Genomic DNA, 20,286 nt, shown 5'->3' on the forward strand with positions numbered 1-20,286 from the left:
CTACCTCCACCTCACTATCCAACTGTCTTCTTTATTTTTTACCCTCGGATTTTTGTTTTGGTTCTGAAATTTAAAAAACAACCCTTTCCTTTCCTTCTGTCTCAAAAGCCACTAAGTTTGTGGCGTCCTTCCTCACCCTCAGCCATTCCTCAGGTCTGTGCGTGGGAGCGGGGAATACAGACTCCCCGGAGGTCTGCATTCTACAAATCCCTCCTCTTTTCATACCTCTCTTACCCTGACTTTCCAAGTTCTTCCTCTCCTACCTGTCCCACTCAGACAGAAAGCTGTATTGTATCACTGCCAGGCCTGTACAAGCACTCAGGACGTTGACAAATCTCTGAGAAAACTTTTTGGACTAAAACTGACAATTATATTCTACTGTGAGAAGTGCCATCTACATGATGTTGTTTTAAAATCGGAGAAAAATTAAGTGCAGAAATTTATAATTTGATAATTACTATAATTGATAATTTATCATGTTGTCTATTATTTCTTTAAAGGAAGCATCTAATTAGTTTCTGTTAAAGTACTATCAAAATAAGATATACTAAGATGGTAAACTGCACATCTTTAATGTCACTTTTTTTCATTTTTTTCTTACAGCTCCAGAAGGTGGAAATAATCAAGATATGTCAGCCTGGTTTAACCTCTTTGCAGACCTGGATCCCCTTTCAAATCCAGATGCCATCGGACACTCAGATGATGAACTCCTTAATGCTTGACTAGAATTACTAAGTAGATAATTATATTGTCACGTCAGTGGCCTTGAGGTATCAAATCTTGTAACATATTGCCTTTGTGGAAAGGAGCTGATTGTAATTCAGACACAAGCAAGGTGTATAAGAGTCAAATATTTGATGTCCAGCTGTTTAGTAAAGAGTCATGCCAAAAGCACTAAGTTGGAACATCTTTAATATCTTGGTTTTGTAATGTTTCCCAATAATATGTGGCAAGCACAATAAGCCATTTTGGATCAAAGATAGATATTTAAGCACTAAAATTCCCAAAGAGAAAGGTAAAGTCATTTTCAATGAGGGTATATGCTTGTTTCCATGGAAACAACCTTTTTAGGGCCATGTGGTGGTTTTGATCCTTTCATAAGCCCAGCCATTGTCTGGTGGAGTTCTGTGGGTGGATTAAGAGCACTAGAGCAGGCAAGTTGGTTTGGGGGTTTTAAAAAAGTAGTTTTGAGGAACAGGGGCATTGAGTTCTATGTTAAAATATTACTGGAACCATTTGAACTTTGTTAGTTTGAAACTAGATTAAAGACTCAATTAACTCAGTCTGAAAGGATTCAGTAGAAAAGTAGTGCCTATTTTCCCCTTGGGGTCAAGTTTTCCTGTTGCTTAAGTTTTTATTCTTTGAAAAGCAAGGGAATCTTTATTCTACTTAACTAAAAATGTGGTTAAAGTAGGTTAGCCCATCCCAGCCAAATACCTGGAAAACTCTTCCCATCTCAGATTTATGATATAGCCATGCCATGATGGTACAGGCCCTGTTACAAGCAGTGTTTAAATTCCAGAAGGAAAAAGAAAAAAATACTTATAAAAATGCCTAAGCAATCAATGAGAGTGTCTTCTAAGTGCATACTGAATTGAGTTAAGCCTTATTCATAAATAGCAGACTCCTTTCAGATTTTTGCATGTACGTTTCCCATATCTTTTCTGGTTCTTATAACAATTTGTTGCAATTGACTCAAGTTTTGAGGCAAAAATCTTTTGACTACTACTAAGGCACAGTAGTATTATTTTAGTAGTGGGAGAGAATTGATGAGTAGTGTTAAGTGTACACGAATATGGCTTCTCTCTTTTATATCATGATCTACTTGTGTTCCTTTTTTTCTTGTGGCATTCTTTGGTCCCAGGTGGTGTTTTTTTTTTTTAAACCTGTAACTTTCTGGCTCCATTTTTGATTCCCAATCCAGTATTCTCCCCTACTAACATCACCATACATGTTCACTATTGCTTTCAGAATGTGTGCCTAGATCAGAATATGACTTAATTAGGAGTCAAAGAGCCTAGAACTGCAGAACATTTTTGGAAATTGAAGCCAAAGCATAAAACTTGTCCTATTTAAAGGGCTAAAGCTGCCAAGGAAAGACCTCAAGGGGAAAAGAAAAGATAGCTATTTCCAGAGAATAATATGGTGAACTCATTAAGGTGTTGGATAGGATCATTTGGGGATTAAAAATATAGGTGGAAATAAAACAACTATTGGCAGAGGTTTTCATTAAAAAATACTTCCAAGAACACATTCATGTTGATCTTCATTCAGTTGTCCCTATTTCTCCAAAAGAAAAGTGTGTACTTTTCCATTTATGGCTTTGTACTCAATTACTATCCCAATGGAGCAAGCAAGGATGTCAGGAAACCACTTAATTTTTTGGTGCTCTCAAACTCCATTGAACTGTAGGTGCTCAAAATAATGGCTGCTTTGACATACTTTAAGGAATGTTATCCTTAATTAGAGTATAAAACATCAGATATAGTTGCATTTTTTTTCATATTTCCTTAGATGTTTTCTTCCTCCCCATACACCCATGAAAAGTGTCCATGCAACCTCTAAATGAGGATTGGCTGCTTCACTAGTAATCTAAGCAAGTCCATTAAGAAGGCATGAAAAACCATGTAGGGCATAAAGGACTCCGTTGAAAAGCACTGCCTGAAAACCTTCCTTCTATAATTAAAGTAGAGAATCTTTCACTCTGGGAAGTCCAAGACAAATAGTTTGAAAGCTAACTAGCACTTAGTATTTGACAACTAAGTATGCTACAAATAATCTAATAAAACAAACCAAAAAGTGAGGTGAAGCAGACTAAAAAGACAGCTTAGTAAGCCATGGGATCATTTTTTCCCTCTCACTTTAGATCCACTCACTAAGAGGCAGTAAGCTCTACCATTATGTTTTCTGAGTATGAGAAGAATATTCTTAGGGAAAAAACTAACCCCTTACCATTTTTATACTGATTGCTTGGGGAAACAAGTGTTTTTATACCAGAGAAGAATGGATTTATATTAATAAACAAGTCTAACGAACGGCTTCAGAACTGAACTTTGCCTGTTATCTATAGAGACGAGACAACATCCAAATCCACCAAGGTGGGTAAGGTATATATTAGGGTCAGGATTAATGTAACTTTGTACTTTTTGAAATCTTTAACTATAGAATTTTATAGTTATGAAATAATATTGGGAACTGAAATTTTAGCGGCACATACAGAATAAGTGTTTGTGTTAGAAGTCACATTTTGTCCCCGATATTCCTCCAATATTACAGAGCAAGCCCTTAGAGGGGGCTACATGTACTTTTCTGTGTTTGCCTTCACTAGACTCAGAAGATAACACTTCAAGAAGTGGCATCATCCCGCTGTGTCTAGAGATGTATAGAATAAATTAAAATCTTGGTGGATTATTTCTGTAAGTTATCAGGATTTCAACTAAGAAGCTTCACTAGGAGCTAAATTCATTGAATTCATGTAGTTATCCAATGACAATGAAAATAAAAATGGGGCAGTTGATATTTTTTGTGAGACTGATTCTTTCAGGATTAAAGAACTGGGAAATTTAATTTCTTCATTATAAATATTATTGGCTTTAAAAGATCGCGTATTGTTTCTGAGCCTAAAAACACTGGATAATCAAATAGAGTGTTTTCAGTGTATGCTGAAGGGTCATATCTGGAAAAGACTTTAAAGGAGGAATATGCAAAGCCAGGATTTTTTCAGTGGCAACATGACCTGGTTTACTGGTGGCAGACCAGGATCAATCCTAGTGATCGATTGCTAGTTTATACGATTCCCTAAAGGTGGCAGTCTTGTACTTCCTTACCTTGGGGGAAATCAACCTCGTCCAGAATGGCAAGTTTAAGAAACAAAGCTGCAAGAAAGGTGAGCTTAAAGGGCATTAGTCAGCTCAATAACCTAGGAAAAGGTGGTTTTTAGTAAGGCGATTTAGGTGTAAAGTGACACCTTCTCTCCATAAGAATGTGAGTGACAGAGTGTGTGTGTGTGTGTGTCTGTAAAATAGGCTGCGTGAAGTATAGCCAGAATCCAGATTTCAAACCTCTTCCTTCTGAATTTTCATTTAGAGAAACAACAGAAACTGACTTCTTTCATGAAAGCCTTATGCCAGTTCCTCTGACTAAAACTGCAAACAGCAGGATAGCCAAAAGGCAAGCACGTGGGAAGACCTAGCTAGTGTTGACTAAGGCCAAGATTTTGAAATGCAGGTAATCCAATTGTATCTCTTAAATAAAACTCTGAAATTGGCCCATGAAGGGATTAACACGATCCAACAAAGAATATTCTCAATCTTTTTTCTCTAAAGAAAAACCAGGCTTAAAAATCTATTTATTGAAATCCTGTTAAGTCAGCCTGTCTTGAGATACTCTCAAAGTCAAAGAAAGCTCTTCTCTAAATTATCTGTAGTAACAGTAGCTTTTTTATTTCAAACACTAAAAATTCCCAGAACTAATTTTTCCACCAATTTTAGGTGGCCAGTTGTGGGTCTCTTCCCCAAAGATCATTCTGCCTCTGTATTTAGCTCTTCCCTAAACTTCAAAGTCAGACCAATCAAAGGAGAGGGAAAGCAAACAAGTCAGTCAAAGCATTCCATCTGGCACTTCATCCCCAAGCTGTGACCCTGGGAAAATACTTTTTCTTGAATTTCACCCCCAACACCCTTAAAACTTACCTCTTTCTATGTAGAGTCTATAACCTGAAATGTATTCAGCATCAGACTATTTCCACTGAGTTAAAAATTGACAGCATGTATGGGAAAATAGAATAATGGTACCTTATATTTGTACAGCCCATGAGTTTTAAAAGCATTTCAAACTGTTTCCTTTTGATCTTCACAACTATGTGAGGTACAGGATTCTTAAGAAGCACAGAGTCAGATATATCATTTTGTTTTCTTCCCAAATCCAGATCCCTTAATAAAACTCGGCCACATGCAGCACAAGGCAGTAATATTCCATCCAGACAAGATGCAAGCTGCATACTTGATATTTACAAGTGTTTCATAAAAAACAAACAAATCAATGTAACACAACTGACATTCTGGAGAATTTATTTAAGGGGTGTGAATCAGGTGGGTGTGGCTAGGCTTGAAAATTTCTAAGAAGAGATAACTTGCAGACTTAAGTCTCAAATCCATATTTTAGTAAACAGATAAAACAGCTCCAAACAAAACTTTTCTGCATACTCAAAGATAGGACTTCTGAAAAAAGTAACTATATGGAGCAACAAAAACTGTAAACAACACACACTGTAAATCTCATGTAGCTTTCTGGTAAAAATCAAGATTTTTAAAAACTACTGCTAAAAATGACAACTTGTTTTTGTAAGAGAAAAAAAATTCTGACTTTTTATGTCACAATAGCAGTGAACTGCTGTGAAAACTATCATACTGTGTTTTGGAGATGGCTTCTAGATACCAACTGAAGGAGAAATGATCACAGTAGCTTCCAAATGTAGGTTTCTTGAACATTTAATACTGTCAAACCAGGTAACAATGACAGACGAATGAAGATCAAGATGCTGGAAATCACATCTCAGCCAATCCTACAGTCTGCAGAGGGGTAAGGAAGGAATATGAGTGACTGAAAGGAAGAGGACAAAAAGTGTCACCTACCATATCCCAGCTTGGTAACTCAAATTACAATGGAAGAGCTTTATTAACAAAATTATATGGGTATTACTAGACTCTAGCTAATAAAAAGGATTTTTATTTAATTTGATTTTTAACTATGTTTTTGCTATTTAGTTTTTAATTTTTAAGAAAAGTAGTTCTGTTAATATTTTTATCACTGGTAGCTATGGAGGTTTCTTTCATCACTTAACATAGGTTCAATGTCTCCCAGCTTTCTCTACTACTAAAACAGTTATATACTTCATGGTATCTATGACTAGTCAGCAGAGTTGGTTACAGCATGACACTAGCAAGGTCTGCTATATCCTAAGACAAAGACTACACCCCAAACCCAAGATGACTGTCTTGCCAACAGAGGCTACTGGTTGTAAGTGGAGCATAATCCATCGCTATCAAAGGAAAAATAGCTCCAAGCATGTGGCCTTCCTGACAGGGCATATCATTCTTCAGAGTAAAATGAAACAACCCTGTAAGCAAACTCACCTCAAGTTACAACTGGCACCTCTTGAAAAACCAACCCAACTCTTAACATTTACCAACATTTTTTTCAATATTCATCTACAATATATAGAGAGCTCCTAGAGCCGCTGTGTTTCTGCTCTTGGGGCTAGTGGGGAGGATAGCAAAGAAGCAAGGGCTGACGGGATCATCTTCTTGCTACTTTACATGCATCTATTCTTTGTATCAATCCACTGCAGATCATACCATTTACAACAAATTATACAACAAAGATATTTCTGGAACAAAAATATAATCCGAATTTTCATGGAAATATTTTTTAACAGTAGAAAGGAAAAATATCTCTGTTAACTCCACCAAGATGCACAAATACCTTGTCTTTACATAAAAAGTAAACTACTTTTTTCCATGAGGCACCAACAATTCTTAAGGTACAATGTATACACTTAACACCTTTTATACATATGATAATATTCAACATCATTAACAACACCGACGTACAGGACAATTTTTCAAGGAAAACAACCTTGCTTTTTCTTCTAAGTGAACACCTTCAACATAAAGATGCAGTTAAGATCTCCCCAGCGCCTCCCAGTGTGCTATTTGTTGTTGACTGTTCTGCTTATCTATTAAGACAACAGATTTTGAACTAGGTTTAGGCCTTAAAGTGCCAAGTCAAATTTTTTCAATATTAATGGTAAATTCAGCACCAATGACAGAACTGGATTAAGAAACCAATATCTTAATTATTATGGAATTTTTCTAAAGTACAGAGCAATAAATTGAACCCTGTTGGTGGCACTTAGGACACTTTTATTTGTCCCATTTAACAAAAGAAATGAAAAAATAGCCTTGTCTTACACAGAAGGTAATAAAAACCTATTTGTGAACAATATCAATTCTTCCAGCAAAATCCACATTCTGGAAAAAATGAATACTTTTCTGCTTCACCAGTCATTTGTCCACAGGTAGAACAAAATAGTTTCTTCATATCACAGCATTTTAAAGCTCCAACTGGATTTTCAAGCTTAGGTAGAAGTTTTTTAACCATCCTACTGAGAAACCTGTAGAATGTAAGACTGATTTTAGTGCTCATGCTAAGCCATATCATTAATAGGGGAAAAACAAGCAAATGCCCTAAGTTCTCAAGAGAGCTTTAAGGAACAAGATCATAGGATTTAGAGTTGAAAGGTATTTAAGATATCATCTAGTCCAATCAACACTATCATTTACAGATGAAGAAACCAATCAAGAGGGGTTGACTGTGTCACCATGGCTGTTAGATTCAGATTTGGTTCTTCTGATTTCAGATTTTGTGCCCTTTCCTTACACCACACCACCTCATACTCAGGTTCAGAGATAATAAAGTAGCTTTTTATTTTAGAAAGCTGTGATAGCAAGAAAAGTTCATCTACAGAGAAAATGATAATCTTCTCCAGAGTATTGTCTCCCCATCTCACCCCTAGTCCTCCACCAGAAAAGTGGTACAACTTATTTTAAAAGTGTTAGATTTGGAGTTGGCTGACCTGAATTTCAATTCCGGCTAAGCATCCTAGTAATTATGTGACTCTAAGTAAGTCATTTAACCTCTTTTGGCCTTGGTTTCCTCATCTGTAAAATTAAGGAGTTCAACTAGATGACCTCTAAGGTTTCTTCTTGCCCTAAATCCATGATCTTTGACCTGAATATGGAGTTTATACCACCCCTGCTATTATGTTTGTATATTGCTTGTTTAATAGTATTTTTGGAAAATGTCAACATTTTCCCCAAATCTCATTCATTAGAAATTTTATTCTATTTAATAGCGCATAAACGTAAGAACTTAATTGTAGTAGCAACACTATATTTAAGATTAAGCTTCATCTTAAATTCATCAAATGCTTATGAAAAGAGACGGATGGGTGAAAGGCTGACAGCTAGAGTGGTTAATAATTTTCTCAAGATTACAATAGAAGCTTATATGCTGAAATTAGCCCTTTGGCAATTGCTGTAGAGTTCTGCATCAACTCAAATGAAATAAAAAGACCTAAAGCTCAGAATCTAAGGATGTATTCAAGGTTAATTTGGAAGCCAAAGAAGTAATCTACCTGGGAATTTTCATTCTTCTCAAAGTCAAGGATTAGATAAGAATTTGTTTAAATTCAAAGTCTATATAAACAATAATTCTTAAACATCTGCTTCAATTGTAATTTTTAAATGCTTCAGATTCAGCAAATGTAGAACATTTATAGATATTGTCTATATTGGATAGAGGTATATATCTGGGTAAAAGCATTCAATTTGCAGCCAGCCTAGATTACCTATGCTAAATACAGGAGATTTTATTTTTAAATGGAAGGTGTATAAGAGTAAGAGAAAACATAGCAAGGATTATTAAAATTCATAAATTACCCAGAAACTCTAGTGTTCTTAGCCATTGGTTTCAACTTCCTCCTACACCTGTCACCAGAAGCGCTAACAAAGAAGGAGCCAAATCGATGGATTTGTTTTACATCTCTTCATATCGCTGGCTCTTTTTTTTTGTACAGTAGCTAATTAACAGTGAATTATCTCAGACAGAAACAAGATGGCAGAGAAATGGGGCTTCAAGATTAACAACTGGATGATTAGCTCCTGAACAATTGAAAGCTTAACTGTACAAGAAGATATAGTATACTCAGAATTAGTCTCAGATAAAAAGGGTATCAAAGTACACTGTACCTACCAGTTGATGTGTAACAGATTTATTCAAATGTATGCATATGGCTAAGTCACATCATTTTAAAATTACTTAACAGGTTTTAATCAGCCAACTGTTTGAAAGGAACATGAATACAAGTTTGGTACAGTCTTTTGAAAACACTTATTGCTACTACCAGTTTTTCCCTGAAGGGATAGAACTGTGAGCTTAGAAAACTATGGCTGAATGAACAGTGAAGTTGTTTCCTCCATTTCAAGTGCCCAACACTGGATTCTGACTGTAATATTTGTAGGGATATAAAATTATTGCGTATTAAGATACTATATGAAGTTTTTAAAAGGATGCTTCTTTCAGTTTTATTTATGTTGACACTGCAAAACAGCTGCCCCTCAACTCAAGCTCTGTCACAAACCACGAATGTTCTTATCTGGAATTTTTCTAAGAGTTGCTTTGATAATCAAATCACCTACAGCTATCGGTTCTATATGCAGGTGTTTATATTAGGACTTGCCTAAGCTGAAACTCGGGTCACCTCTCAATGAGAGAAGAGCCCCCTCTCTTTAACTTCCTTTCTATTTTCATTTTCCTATTTTTTTCCCTTACATGTAAAAAAATCAAACAAACCAACAAACCTAACCATACCCTCAGATGACTGGGATCAGAAAGGTGACCTTCGGGGAGGGGGCAGGAAGGGGGACCACTGGCTGCAGCGAACATAGCACAATCTGCTCTGAATTAATCCACAACACTGAGTGCAAGGTCACGAAAGCAAGGGAGGGGGGATCCATGCATAGCCACATCAGGATCACTTGGGGCTACAACACACTGAGGGTTGAGGTGAAGAAGTAATTTTTGTGCTAAGGGGGAAAGATCACATGATTTCACACACTGTTGACTAGAGGAGTATCCTTCTCCTGGCTAGAGTGATCAAGAATGGGGGTTAAGTTACTTTTTGGCTCATTGATTTTCTAACAAAACTCCACTGATAGAATATTAAAGCACTTGTATCCAGAATGTAGTTTTTTCACCATGCAGATAAAGGTATACAGGAATCTTAAATGTGGAGGGAATAGCACTTTTAAAAGGATGGTATCCAAAGCACAAAACTTCTGACGTCAAAAAACAACATCACATAATGAACTAATATTGCTCTGTGTGTGTGTGTGTGTGTGTGTGTGTGTGTGTGTGTACATACAAACGTTCAATGCATTTATTTATCTGTTGTTGGTTGGGAGAAGAACACAGTCAAGTGACTAAGATTGCTGGAAAATTTCAGCAATCCCTTTGGTCCCAGCAGCTGGAGAACAGCTGAGATTAGCATACATCTAGAAAAGGAAACAAAAAAACAGTGGCCAAGGAAATGTCTTCTGAACATCCTATTGTCTGCTATGCATCTGAAAATTAACATTTGTTATTATTATAAAATAGTCATTTTCATATAAAAGATGGTTCTTGCAGCATCAGTAACTTCTCCCTTTGGTAATTATGTTTGCAGGGATCTGTTTGCTCTTTAAAAAGTCTAACTTGGGACACAAAAAGCATTGTGATAAAATGGTCCTCCAAAAGTAAAGAATGATACAGCTTTTTTCTTTTAACCAGTGCTAAAAAAAAAAAAAAAAAAAAAGTGGTATGTGAACTGAGTTTGAGACTTCACAAATGGGGTACAGCAGTCACAAGTACTGCTTTCTTATGGAAGCTCATCATGACATCATCACCACAGACAGCTGGGGCATGTCACTACCAAAAAAGTTTAGGAGTCTATTGACGGCAGACTCAGTTGATGGAAGGAGGCATGATTTGGAATGTTCATTCACACCTTATTCCCAATTAGGTTCTCTTAGTTTCCCAGAGCAATGCATGAGCAAGAGTAGTCTATCCCTCAGCCTCCTCAAGTGGTCCTGATTGCTGGAGTATCGAGGCCTGTGGTATGACCGTACTCGTTCCTCGAGAAATCCGGTCTTGTTCTGTGTTTGTAGACAGGGAGGCCATGGCGATAGGCTGCAGCAACGTGGGTGCCATGCCAGTGGAGACAGTCAGGCCATGGCTTGAGCCCTTAAGGGTAAGATCTTGGGTGGGAAGAAGTGGCTTGAGGATGCTGACGAGGCAGAAGGCAGAGCCGCTTTTAGGAATGAAATTCACTTTATTCTTGTCAGGACAGTAAAAGGCTGGGATTTCATGAAGTTGCTTTGGCCTAGACACAAAAGACAGAAACAACAAAATGATTTCAAAATGTTTTGCCTATTCTAGTTTTCCAGGCAATCTCTAAGTACATAAAGAAAATCAATGTGTATATAAGACAACTGATCCCCTCTCCCCAAAAACATCCTCAAGCAGCTAGAGTGAAAAAAGGCCTTAAAAATGGGACTTGATTTATGATGCCGCCGTGGAGTAGGGCAAACTCCAACAGTCACAGCGGCCAGTTTCTTTAAGATCATTCTCCACAAAGGCAACAGGAGCGGATAACCCCAGATTTTCAATTTAGGAGGTGGCCAATCAGGGTAAATAGATAACACTGGCCTAAAGAAATACAAAACAGAAATGTTTAGGTTTTTTTTTTTTAAGACTATATAAATTACAATATTGCATTTCAAATGTTAGAGCCACCGGAAATGTCTACAAAATTATTGTGAGACAGGGACCTCAGGCATTTTTAAACGCTCACTAAAAGGATCCCTTCAACGTGCAGGTTTTCGAGGCAAACGTCAAGTCTGGGCTTTGGTTTTAGAGTCTGTTCTGAAGGCCCCCACTGGGGAGGAAGTAGACAGTGCATTGACACTGAATTCAGAAGACCCAGGTTCAAGCTGGGTCCCTTAACGGCAGACCTGGGACCAGCATCCCTCTTTCACCATGACAATGCTAGGAGGGACCACTTCACTCTTTTGGAAAACTATCTATGGACCGATTCTAGCTTCTTGATTAAAGGAGAAACACTCATTTGGAGTCTAAGGGTATAGATTTTATTTCCTTTGAGCTGGAAAGGTATTAGATAAATTATACATAATATCCCTCAGGAGGATATAATTGCTCTAGGGAAGAGCAGTGCAATTTTTTTTTTCTTTTCAAGGTAATAAATAAAAATTATTTAAATATATTCCAAATAAGTCTTAAAGAGAGATAATTTTATTTGACTGAGCTACTATCCTAGTAAGCATTAATTCATAATGCTTAACTAAATGCATTATTAACACATAACTAAGCATTAGTTCAATTTTGAGTTTCAAATGTCAAGATTTCTTATGTTGAAACTCCAAATATTCAAAACACAAAGAAACTCCAACAAGGCTTTTGACTTGAAATAAATTTCAAGAATTTTTAAACTACAAGATTAAAAACTTTAAAATTTGGCTCAAAAATTTTCCCATTAAAATTGAATGCTAAAGTGTTTCTCTAGTGGATTTAGGATATATACCTCTCTGCTTAAATTGTGGTGTTTAAAAAGCTAAAGCTGGGGGCAGCTAGGTGGCGCAGTGGATAAAGCACCAGCCCTGAAGTCAGGAGGACCTGACTTCGAATCCAGCCTCAGAACAAACACTTGACACTTACTAGTTGTGTGACTCTGGGCAAGTCACTTAACCCCAATTGCCTTTAAAAAAAAAAAAAAAAAAAAAAAAAGCTAAAGCTACATTAAGTATGTTTCGATAACTCATTTGAATAGTCTTAACATCAGACTTGACCTTATCTCTATTTTATAATCAAGATAGAGTTCTGAATTTACAAAAATCAAGTAAGGAACTTAATGTATTTTATATAATCTGAAACCAATAATTTTAGTCATTTTCAGATGGTAATATAAAATTTGGTAAAAAGCTATCTATTATATATTATATTGTAGCTTGGCTCTAACTTATTTTTTAAAGGTTTCAAAATAAATTTTGGTACTAGAAAGTCTTATTGACACAACACAAAAACCACTATGTTCATCAGGAAATACAGTTGGGAAGTCAGGAACAAGGCTACGGAGCTAAGACAATGCAGAGACTACTGATCTTGAAATTTTACAAAGCAGTTTCCTAAAAGCATTTATATTTGTTTCCTACTCCACCCACCCCCAGTACTCTGGTTTTGATTAGAACCCAGGTTCATATGTCTATAACAAAATAATAATAATTCACAATTAAATAGCATTTTTGAGTTTACAGTGTTTTTATGAAACAAATTTCCAAATGTGAATCATGTCAAAATTTTAAACTACACTTGTCTACATAAATTTAAGACCTAGATTTATAAATACCACACTACACTATGGCCTTCATCCCTAGCAGTAGCGATAGAGAAAAACCTAGCTTCTTTAGACTCATTTACCCAATCCAAATCACAGAATTCCAGAAGGAAAGTATTTTAGAATCTATTCCAAACCCCTCATTTTACAGATTTGGAAACTAAAGAGGTCAACTGGCTTGTCTAACATCACACAGCTAATGAGCAGCAGTCATTTCTGGAGGTCTCCTGACCCCAATTAGTCCACTTTTTACTACCTCCTACGGCCTCTTTAAGCTGCTGACCCCTGGTATTGCATACTCCACTGTTCTGATACTTCCTTTCATTTTAATTTTATTCAACAAACACTTATGAAATGTGTATTATGCATACTGTGTATACAGCACTATATTAGGCATGCACAGGGAAGGTAAGAGGGGGGAGGGTTCAGGGGAAAAATGGTAAGTTTGAGTTTAGGGTATCTACAGGACATCCATTTTGAGATGTATGAAAAGCAGCTGGAGAGGCAAGACCAGAAGTCAGCAAAGAGCCTGGGACAGGATAGGTATATTTGAGAAATAACGGAGCTGATGAGATCACCAAGTGAAATCAGATAGAAAAACAGATTTTGGAGAAAAGACAAGTTTTGTTTTGTGGTTCTTAAGTTTTCTTTAAGAATCAACTCAGGATGAAGTGAGCAGAACTAGGAGAACATCGTACACAGTAATAGCAACATTGTGTGATGACTAACTTTGATAGACTTAGCTCTTCTCAGCAATGCAAGGATCTAAGATATCTCCAAAGGCCTCATGATGGAAAATGCTATCAACATCCAGAGAAAGAACTATGGGGTCTGAATGCAGATTGAAGCCTACTATTTGTGCTCTCTTTTTTTTTTTTGTTTCTTCTTTCTTGTGGTTCCTCTCACTGGTTCTAATTCTTCTTTACAACATGACTAACGTGAAAATATGTTTAACAGCAATGTATATGTAAAGCCTACATCAGACTGCGTGCTGTCTTGGGGAGGGAGGGAGAGAAAATTTAAAACTCAAAAGCTTATGGAAGTGAATGCTGAAAATGAAAAATAAATTAATTAAAAAAAAGAAATCAGATTATATAATGTATTGTTTCCTTTTAATTAATTGGCCTTATTTGAATAATTGTTTTTAATGTATAAAAGTCTATCTCCACCTGTATTTTGGGTCTAGGCCTAAGCTGAGGAGGTCTGGTCCCTCTTTGTTAGGTAATTGGCATGTACTGCTTAATAAATCAAAAGATTAAAAAAAGAAAAAAAGAATCAACTCAGGAATCACATGCCTTAAAAAGACATCTTCCTGGATCGCTCCAGCTGCTAGTACCCTCCTTCCCAAAACAACCTTGTTTCACACACTTTGCACCTCATTTGTATGTGTACATTTATTTATATATTAGACTGTAAAGTTTTTTAGAAGCAAGAACTGGTCTTTGTGTCTTTGGTGTTAAGCAATGTGACTGGCACAGTAGACATTTAATAAATGCTTCCTGACTGACTGACATGTTAAGTTCTCAAAGTCTGGGGGACATCAAGGTGACCACATTCTAGACCTGGAGTGTAGGTCAGGCCTGAGAATAGACTGCTAAGTCATTTCACAGAGGCCAGGACGCAGACAGAAGGCGCCACGGCTGTACCTTCGGCAGTCACCCACGATGGAAGGTGTTGGCTGAAAGATACGTAAAGGAGATGGGAAAGGAGCGAGCAGGAAGCGAGCCGGAGAGGAGGAGAGAAAACCATTCAAGCTGACAGAGCTGAAGAGTGCGCATGGATGGATCCAAGGAGAATCAAAAGAACATTAAGAACAAGGGAAGCTTCACAAGCAGAGACCGTGCCAGATGAACCCGATTTCATTTTTCTGACAGGGTTAATTAAGGGCAGAACCAAGAGTTACGGTTGGATCATAGATTTAGATCTGAAAGAAACTTTAAAGGTTGTCAGGGAGTGGCAAGGAGGCAAATTCAGTCTTGATATAAAAAATATCCTGAAAATGAGAGCTACCCAAAAGTGAAATGGGTCACCTGGGGAGGTGACAACTACATCCATCTCCCCACCCACCTCTTGCCCGAGATCTCCAAGCAAAGGAATAACGACGACTGTTAGGCCTGGGTTAGGCAGCCTCTCAGATTCCTTCCAACTCTGAGATTCAGCCACTGGCAGAGGAATGGTAGTTTAGTCTACATTTCTAAAAGGCATCAAACACCTGCTATTTTTCATCTTGACAAGATGAGAGCTGTGGGCTTCATGATAGCTGGACAGGTGAATTTGAAAACATGTAGAGCAGTCATAAAGGGACAGCTAAGTCATAAAGGGATAGCTAAGAACTTGTAGGAAGGTCTTCAGTGAAATGCGCCAGAGAGCTAACTTTGGCTCTATGTCGTTGACCATTTTTACCAATGACGTGGATAAAGCTAAAGATAACACGTTTAGAGCATCTGCAAAAGATAGTACTAGCAAAGATTACTAACATAATGAATAACAAAGTCATGATTCAAAAAGATCTTGATAGGTTAGAACACTATGGGCTGAAGTCTAATAAGATGAAAATTAAGTGGAATAGATGTAAGGTTCTACACCTAGTCTCAAAAAATTCAAACATACGAGACTGGGGTAGAACAGCTGGACAGCCATTTGTCTGAAAGTGACATATACCTGTGGTGAACTGTCAACTCATTATGAGTCAATAGCATGGTATGATGGTCTACAAAGCTGAAGCGATCCTTGGGCAGCAGTAACAAAAGCCTGTTGTCCAGGATCAAAGAGTCAATGTGTTCTTTAAGGCTTTAGAAGAATGGCCTTGTGAGGATCAGCTGAAACAACTGAGAATGTTCAGACTAAAGAATAATCAAAGAACTTCAGGAGACAGCAGGGACTTCAGTGGTCATATGTCCACCCAATTCTGGAAGGAAATCTCCCACAAGAACACACCTGATGTTTGTAGGGTGGGCATTCAACCACGTCCTGAAGACACCCAAAGGGGTTTTGTGTGCACCTGTCACCTTTTGAGGCAATACATTTCATTTTGAGCACCTCTGATTTATTGGAAATTTCTCTGCCTAAAGCTTCCCTTTTTCTAACTCTTACTCATTCTGTCCCCTGGAGTTCAAACACAGGAGGGCTAATTCCTCTTCCACATGACAACCCTCTAAGACGTCTGAAGTTTTATCACATTAAAGAAGGATTACGCTTGTTCTGATCTGCCCCAAAGGGCAGAGCCAGGTAAGGTCAAAGTTGCTGCAGTAGATTTAGGCTTCACAGTCAGGAAACCTGCCTAACAATTGGAGGTATGACAAAAACAGAATGGGATGACTCGAAAAGTGAATTCCCCCTCACCAGAGGTTTTTACTCAAAAGTTTGATGCCCACTGGTGGGTGGATTTTAGAAAAAGGCATTTTTTTCCCCTGGTATGGACTAGATGAGAAGTAGGTAAACTATAGTATTAAGGGCCAAACCTAGCCCACCATCACCTGTTTTTGTAAGGCCTGCCATCTAAGAATGTAAAGTTCCACATTTAAAGGCTAGCTTGTAGACCCCTGGACTGGGTGACTTATGAGGTACCCTCGAACTCTGAGAGTGTGGTTATCTTTAGCACGCTTTAAAAAGTTTTTTGAACCAATGCAATATAACTTTGATTTGCTTTATTCCATTTACCTGCAGATAACCAGACCTTACTCCTGAATGCAAAGATGCCACAGACACTCAGAGTATGGTTAAGTATTCCTAGATTGGGTGAGAAGTGACAATGGTACAGACTGCAAATGGGTAAAAGTTTGAATACAAAGGGGGATAATCATGGGAGTCTGCTGAAGGGACTCATCTGAGATCCTTGTGGATCACAAGTAATTGAGGATACTTTTCTTTCTGGAGAAAAAGCTCATTTATTTGTTTTTCTTCTATCACTGGACTCAACTGCCCCCCATACTGTTAATTGTTCTACTTCGTGGTTTGGGCCAGACCCTTACAGGCACCAAGGCACACTCGAGTCTTGGAAAAATAGTCATCTGAGTGTGTGCTGGGGACAAGTCTAAGCTCCAGTCATATACAATTAGCGGAAGTCTGGACCATCACACTTTGGGACTAAGAACTGTTCATCATGGACGTTCTTAGGGATTCTTCCTTCAGAACACTGGGGAAGGTAATCAAGAAGGGGCTAGCTGCTCCTGCCAGGGAACCTTCCTGCTTCCCAGAGAGATGCCCATAAATAGGGACACACCCAAAATGGCCAAAGGCACCCTCACCTGAGAGTGCTGGGGGTGATGAAATTTCCTGATCAAATTTGTGAATTTATAAAACAGTGAGTTTTTGTACCTCTCTGTGGAATATATGGACATGTCCCCTTAGTGTCTCCTGGAGAACGGCTTTCAGTGATTGATGTGCACCGCGCCCAAGATACTTTCATTTAACCCCACTATTCCAGGATGGCTCATTTTGGGAGGAACCACCTCTTAAAGATCTTAAAGTCGTCCCTCCTCTCCCTGCTTCCTACAGTCACTCAATCCGTTTCACTGGGTAAGATTTGGTGAGAGCAGCAGAGCTCTGTAAAAGACTTGGGGGCCCGTCCACAAACAGAGCTTTCACATCCCCAAGTTTTCTTTAAATGGATGCCTTGGGCTATAACCACATGATACAGACACACTCTGGCCAATACAGCCTAAGGGTTGTAGGTCAATACTGGGTTCCTGACACCAGCCTTGGAAAAGGAATACTGTAAATACTCAACTAATTGGTAGCCATGGCAATAATACGGTGCCAGGAAAAGCAGCAACAAGGGCCTAAAGCTATGACACAAGGGGAAAAAGGATGAAGACCTTGCTGTCTGTCTCCTATTACTGGGAGCTATTTATTGGGTCTGATGGGAAAAGCCCAAAGTTAATTTCTTTTTCAGTCTAAGCAGAAAGGGAAGGGAAGATGCATTTATACAGCACCCACTACCTGTCAGGTACTGTGCTAAGTGTTTTTTTTTTTACAAATACTATCTAATTTGATCCTTCTAACCTATAATGTAGGTACTACAATTATCCCCATTCTGCAGTTGAGGAAAATGAAGCAGAGGTTAAGATTAACAGGGTCACACAGCCAGCGTCTGAAACTGAATCTGAACTCATGTCTTCCTGATTCCAGGGCCAGCACTCTATCCTCTGTGCTGCTCGCTCCCTCTGAGAGTGCAAGTCCTCAGAGTAGTACCAAAAGGCTGCAGAAAAAGGATTTTTGGTTGTCTTCTGTTGTGCAGAAGTGGGGTTTATCAGTTAGACTCATTGCACGGGGAACTCTATTAGCCATTTTGGCCTGCTTGTACTACTTTGAGGGTTTAGTCTACCCAGCAAAGAAGTCTACTTGGGGCTATTAGAAAAACGGACCTATAATATCCTTGTTAAAATGAACTTTCAGATAAGCAAACTCCCTCCACCAATCTGATCTGGAGCGGCTCTGCAACTTGTAGTCTTAAGAGCAGGCCAGAATATTCAGAGGCAAAGTGACTCGTCTAGGGTCATACGGCCACTATCTGTCAGAGGCAGGACTTGAATCCAGGCCTTTCTGGCTCCATGGCTGGCTCTCTTTCCACCGTGCCACATGGCATACTCAAAAGAGACATGGCATCATAAATAACCAAACCTATCATCAGTGTATGGAGCTGCTTCCTCTCCTAATGCAGATTATCCCTTTCCTAGCCAACCTGTTACACAGTACATTGCTGGCCTCTGCACCAAAGGGTGCAGCTTCTGCTTAAAGAGAAGGCCCAGGGGCAGCTAGGTGGCACAGTGGATAGAGCACCGGCCCTGATGTTAGGAGGACCTGAGTTCAAATCTGGCTTCAGACCAAACAGTTGACACTTACTAGCTGTGTGACCTTGGGCAAGTCACTTAACCCCAATTGCCCAAAACAGAGAGAGAGAGGGAGGGAGTGAGGGAGGGAGGGAGAGAGAGAGAGGGAGGGAGAAAGGGAGGGAGAGAGAGGGAGAGGGAGAGAGAGAGAGACAGAGAGAGAGAGAGGGAGAGAGGGAGAGAAAGCCCATACACTACAACAAGGCCTGATGGTGACTTCAAGACCTGAAGCTCTGAACAGAAGACTAGAAAGCATGCTAAGGTTAGACCTTGGGGGATTACCCAATGGGAAGCCTAATGATTTTTCAATACTGCCCATCACATTTACAAAAATCGATCACATGACAATATAAAGACCTCGTGAACAAATGCTGGAAGGCATAAATATCAATTATATGCTTTTCAGGACATAACATAATAAAGCTGTAGTAAGAAGAATATGAACACTTAAATGAAGGTTAATGCAATTACAAAGGAATAGATCTCATTAAGATTATGTGAAAATTTGGGAGGTGTATTTAAATTAGTATTTTGAAGAAAATTTGTATCACTGAATATCTCCACTGACAAAAGGGAGAAAGAGAAGACCAATGAATGGTTTATAGAACTAAAAAAATCCAGAAAAACAAATGAGTAATCCCTAAACAATTTTTTTTTAATCTAAAGAAGAGATGAAGCTCTACTTTTTTGTTTCCAATTTGGTTCATCTCTTCTTTGAATTTAAAAAAAAAAAGATAAACATATAGGTCTACAGGTAGTGGCCGCTACTCTGGGACAATGGATAGAGCACCAGACCGGGAGTCAGGAAGACCTGAGTTCAAATCTGGCCTCAGATACTCACTAGCTGGGTGGCCTTGGGCAAGTCATTTCACTGTTTGCTTCAGTTTCCTCAACTGTAAAATAAGCTAGAGAAGGAAAAGGCAAATCACTCCAGTATCTTTGCCAAGAAAATCTCAAATGGGATCATGAAGACTTGGACACAAATGACAACAGCTGAAGAATAAAAGGACAAACAATGCCAATTACAACAATATAAGAAAATTAGGAGAATGGGTTTAGTCGAAGAGCAAGTAAAATGAACTACTTATGGTTAATAAATTGGTTTACTTTAGGATACCCAAGAGAAGGAGTTTTTAACCTTTTTGTTTCATGGAACCCTTTGGCAATCTCACAAAGTTTATGCTCCCCACCCACCCCCCTTCCCAGAATAATGTCTTTAAATAAATAAATAGGATTTGAACTCAGGTCCTCTTGACTCCAGGGCCGGAGCTCTATCCACTGCACCACTTAACTGCCCCAAAGATTTTTTTTGGCTAGGCAATGGAGTTAAGTGACTTGTCCAGGGTCACAAAGCTAGTAAGTGTCAAGTGTCTGAAGTCGGATTGGAACTCAGGTCCTCCTGACTCCAAGGCTGGCACTCTATCCACTGAGCCACCTAGGTGCCCC

General features: G+C 38.4%; 2 protein-coding genes across 3 annotated transcripts in view; one reads left to right on the forward strand and one right to left on the reverse strand.

The window, feature by feature from the left end:
• ICA1L (islet cell autoantigen 1 like) overlaps positions 1-1,516 on the forward strand; it is a 42,537-nt gene extending 41,021 nt beyond the window's left edge. Inside the window, exon 12 of the mRNA XM_027873795.1 lies at positions 604-1,516. Within this exon, the coding sequence (XP_027729596.1) occupies positions 604-722 (119 nt within the window). The 3' untranslated portion in view covers positions 723-1,516. The remainder of the gene's footprint in view (positions 1-603) is intronic.
• Positions 1,517-5,473: 3,957 nt separating this feature from the next.
• Positions 5,474-20,286, reverse strand: part of FAM117B (family with sequence similarity 117 member B) — a 107,621-nt gene continuing 92,808 nt past the window's right edge. For both annotated transcript variants that reach the window (XM_027873759.1, XM_027873758.1), the window contains one exon: positions 5,474-10,981. In XM_027873759.1, the coding sequence (XP_027729560.1) occupies positions 10,663-10,981 (319 nt within the window). In that variant the 3' untranslated portion in view covers positions 5,474-10,662. The remainder of the gene's footprint in view (positions 10,982-20,286) is intronic.

This window comes from Vombatus ursinus, unplaced genomic scaffold (assembly GCF_900497805.2).
Source record: "Vombatus ursinus unplaced genomic scaffold, bare-nosed wombat genome assembly UNPS02014802.1, whole genome shotgun sequence".
NCBI classification, from domain to species: domain Eukaryota; kingdom Metazoa; phylum Chordata; class Mammalia; order Diprotodontia; family Vombatidae; genus Vombatus; species Vombatus ursinus.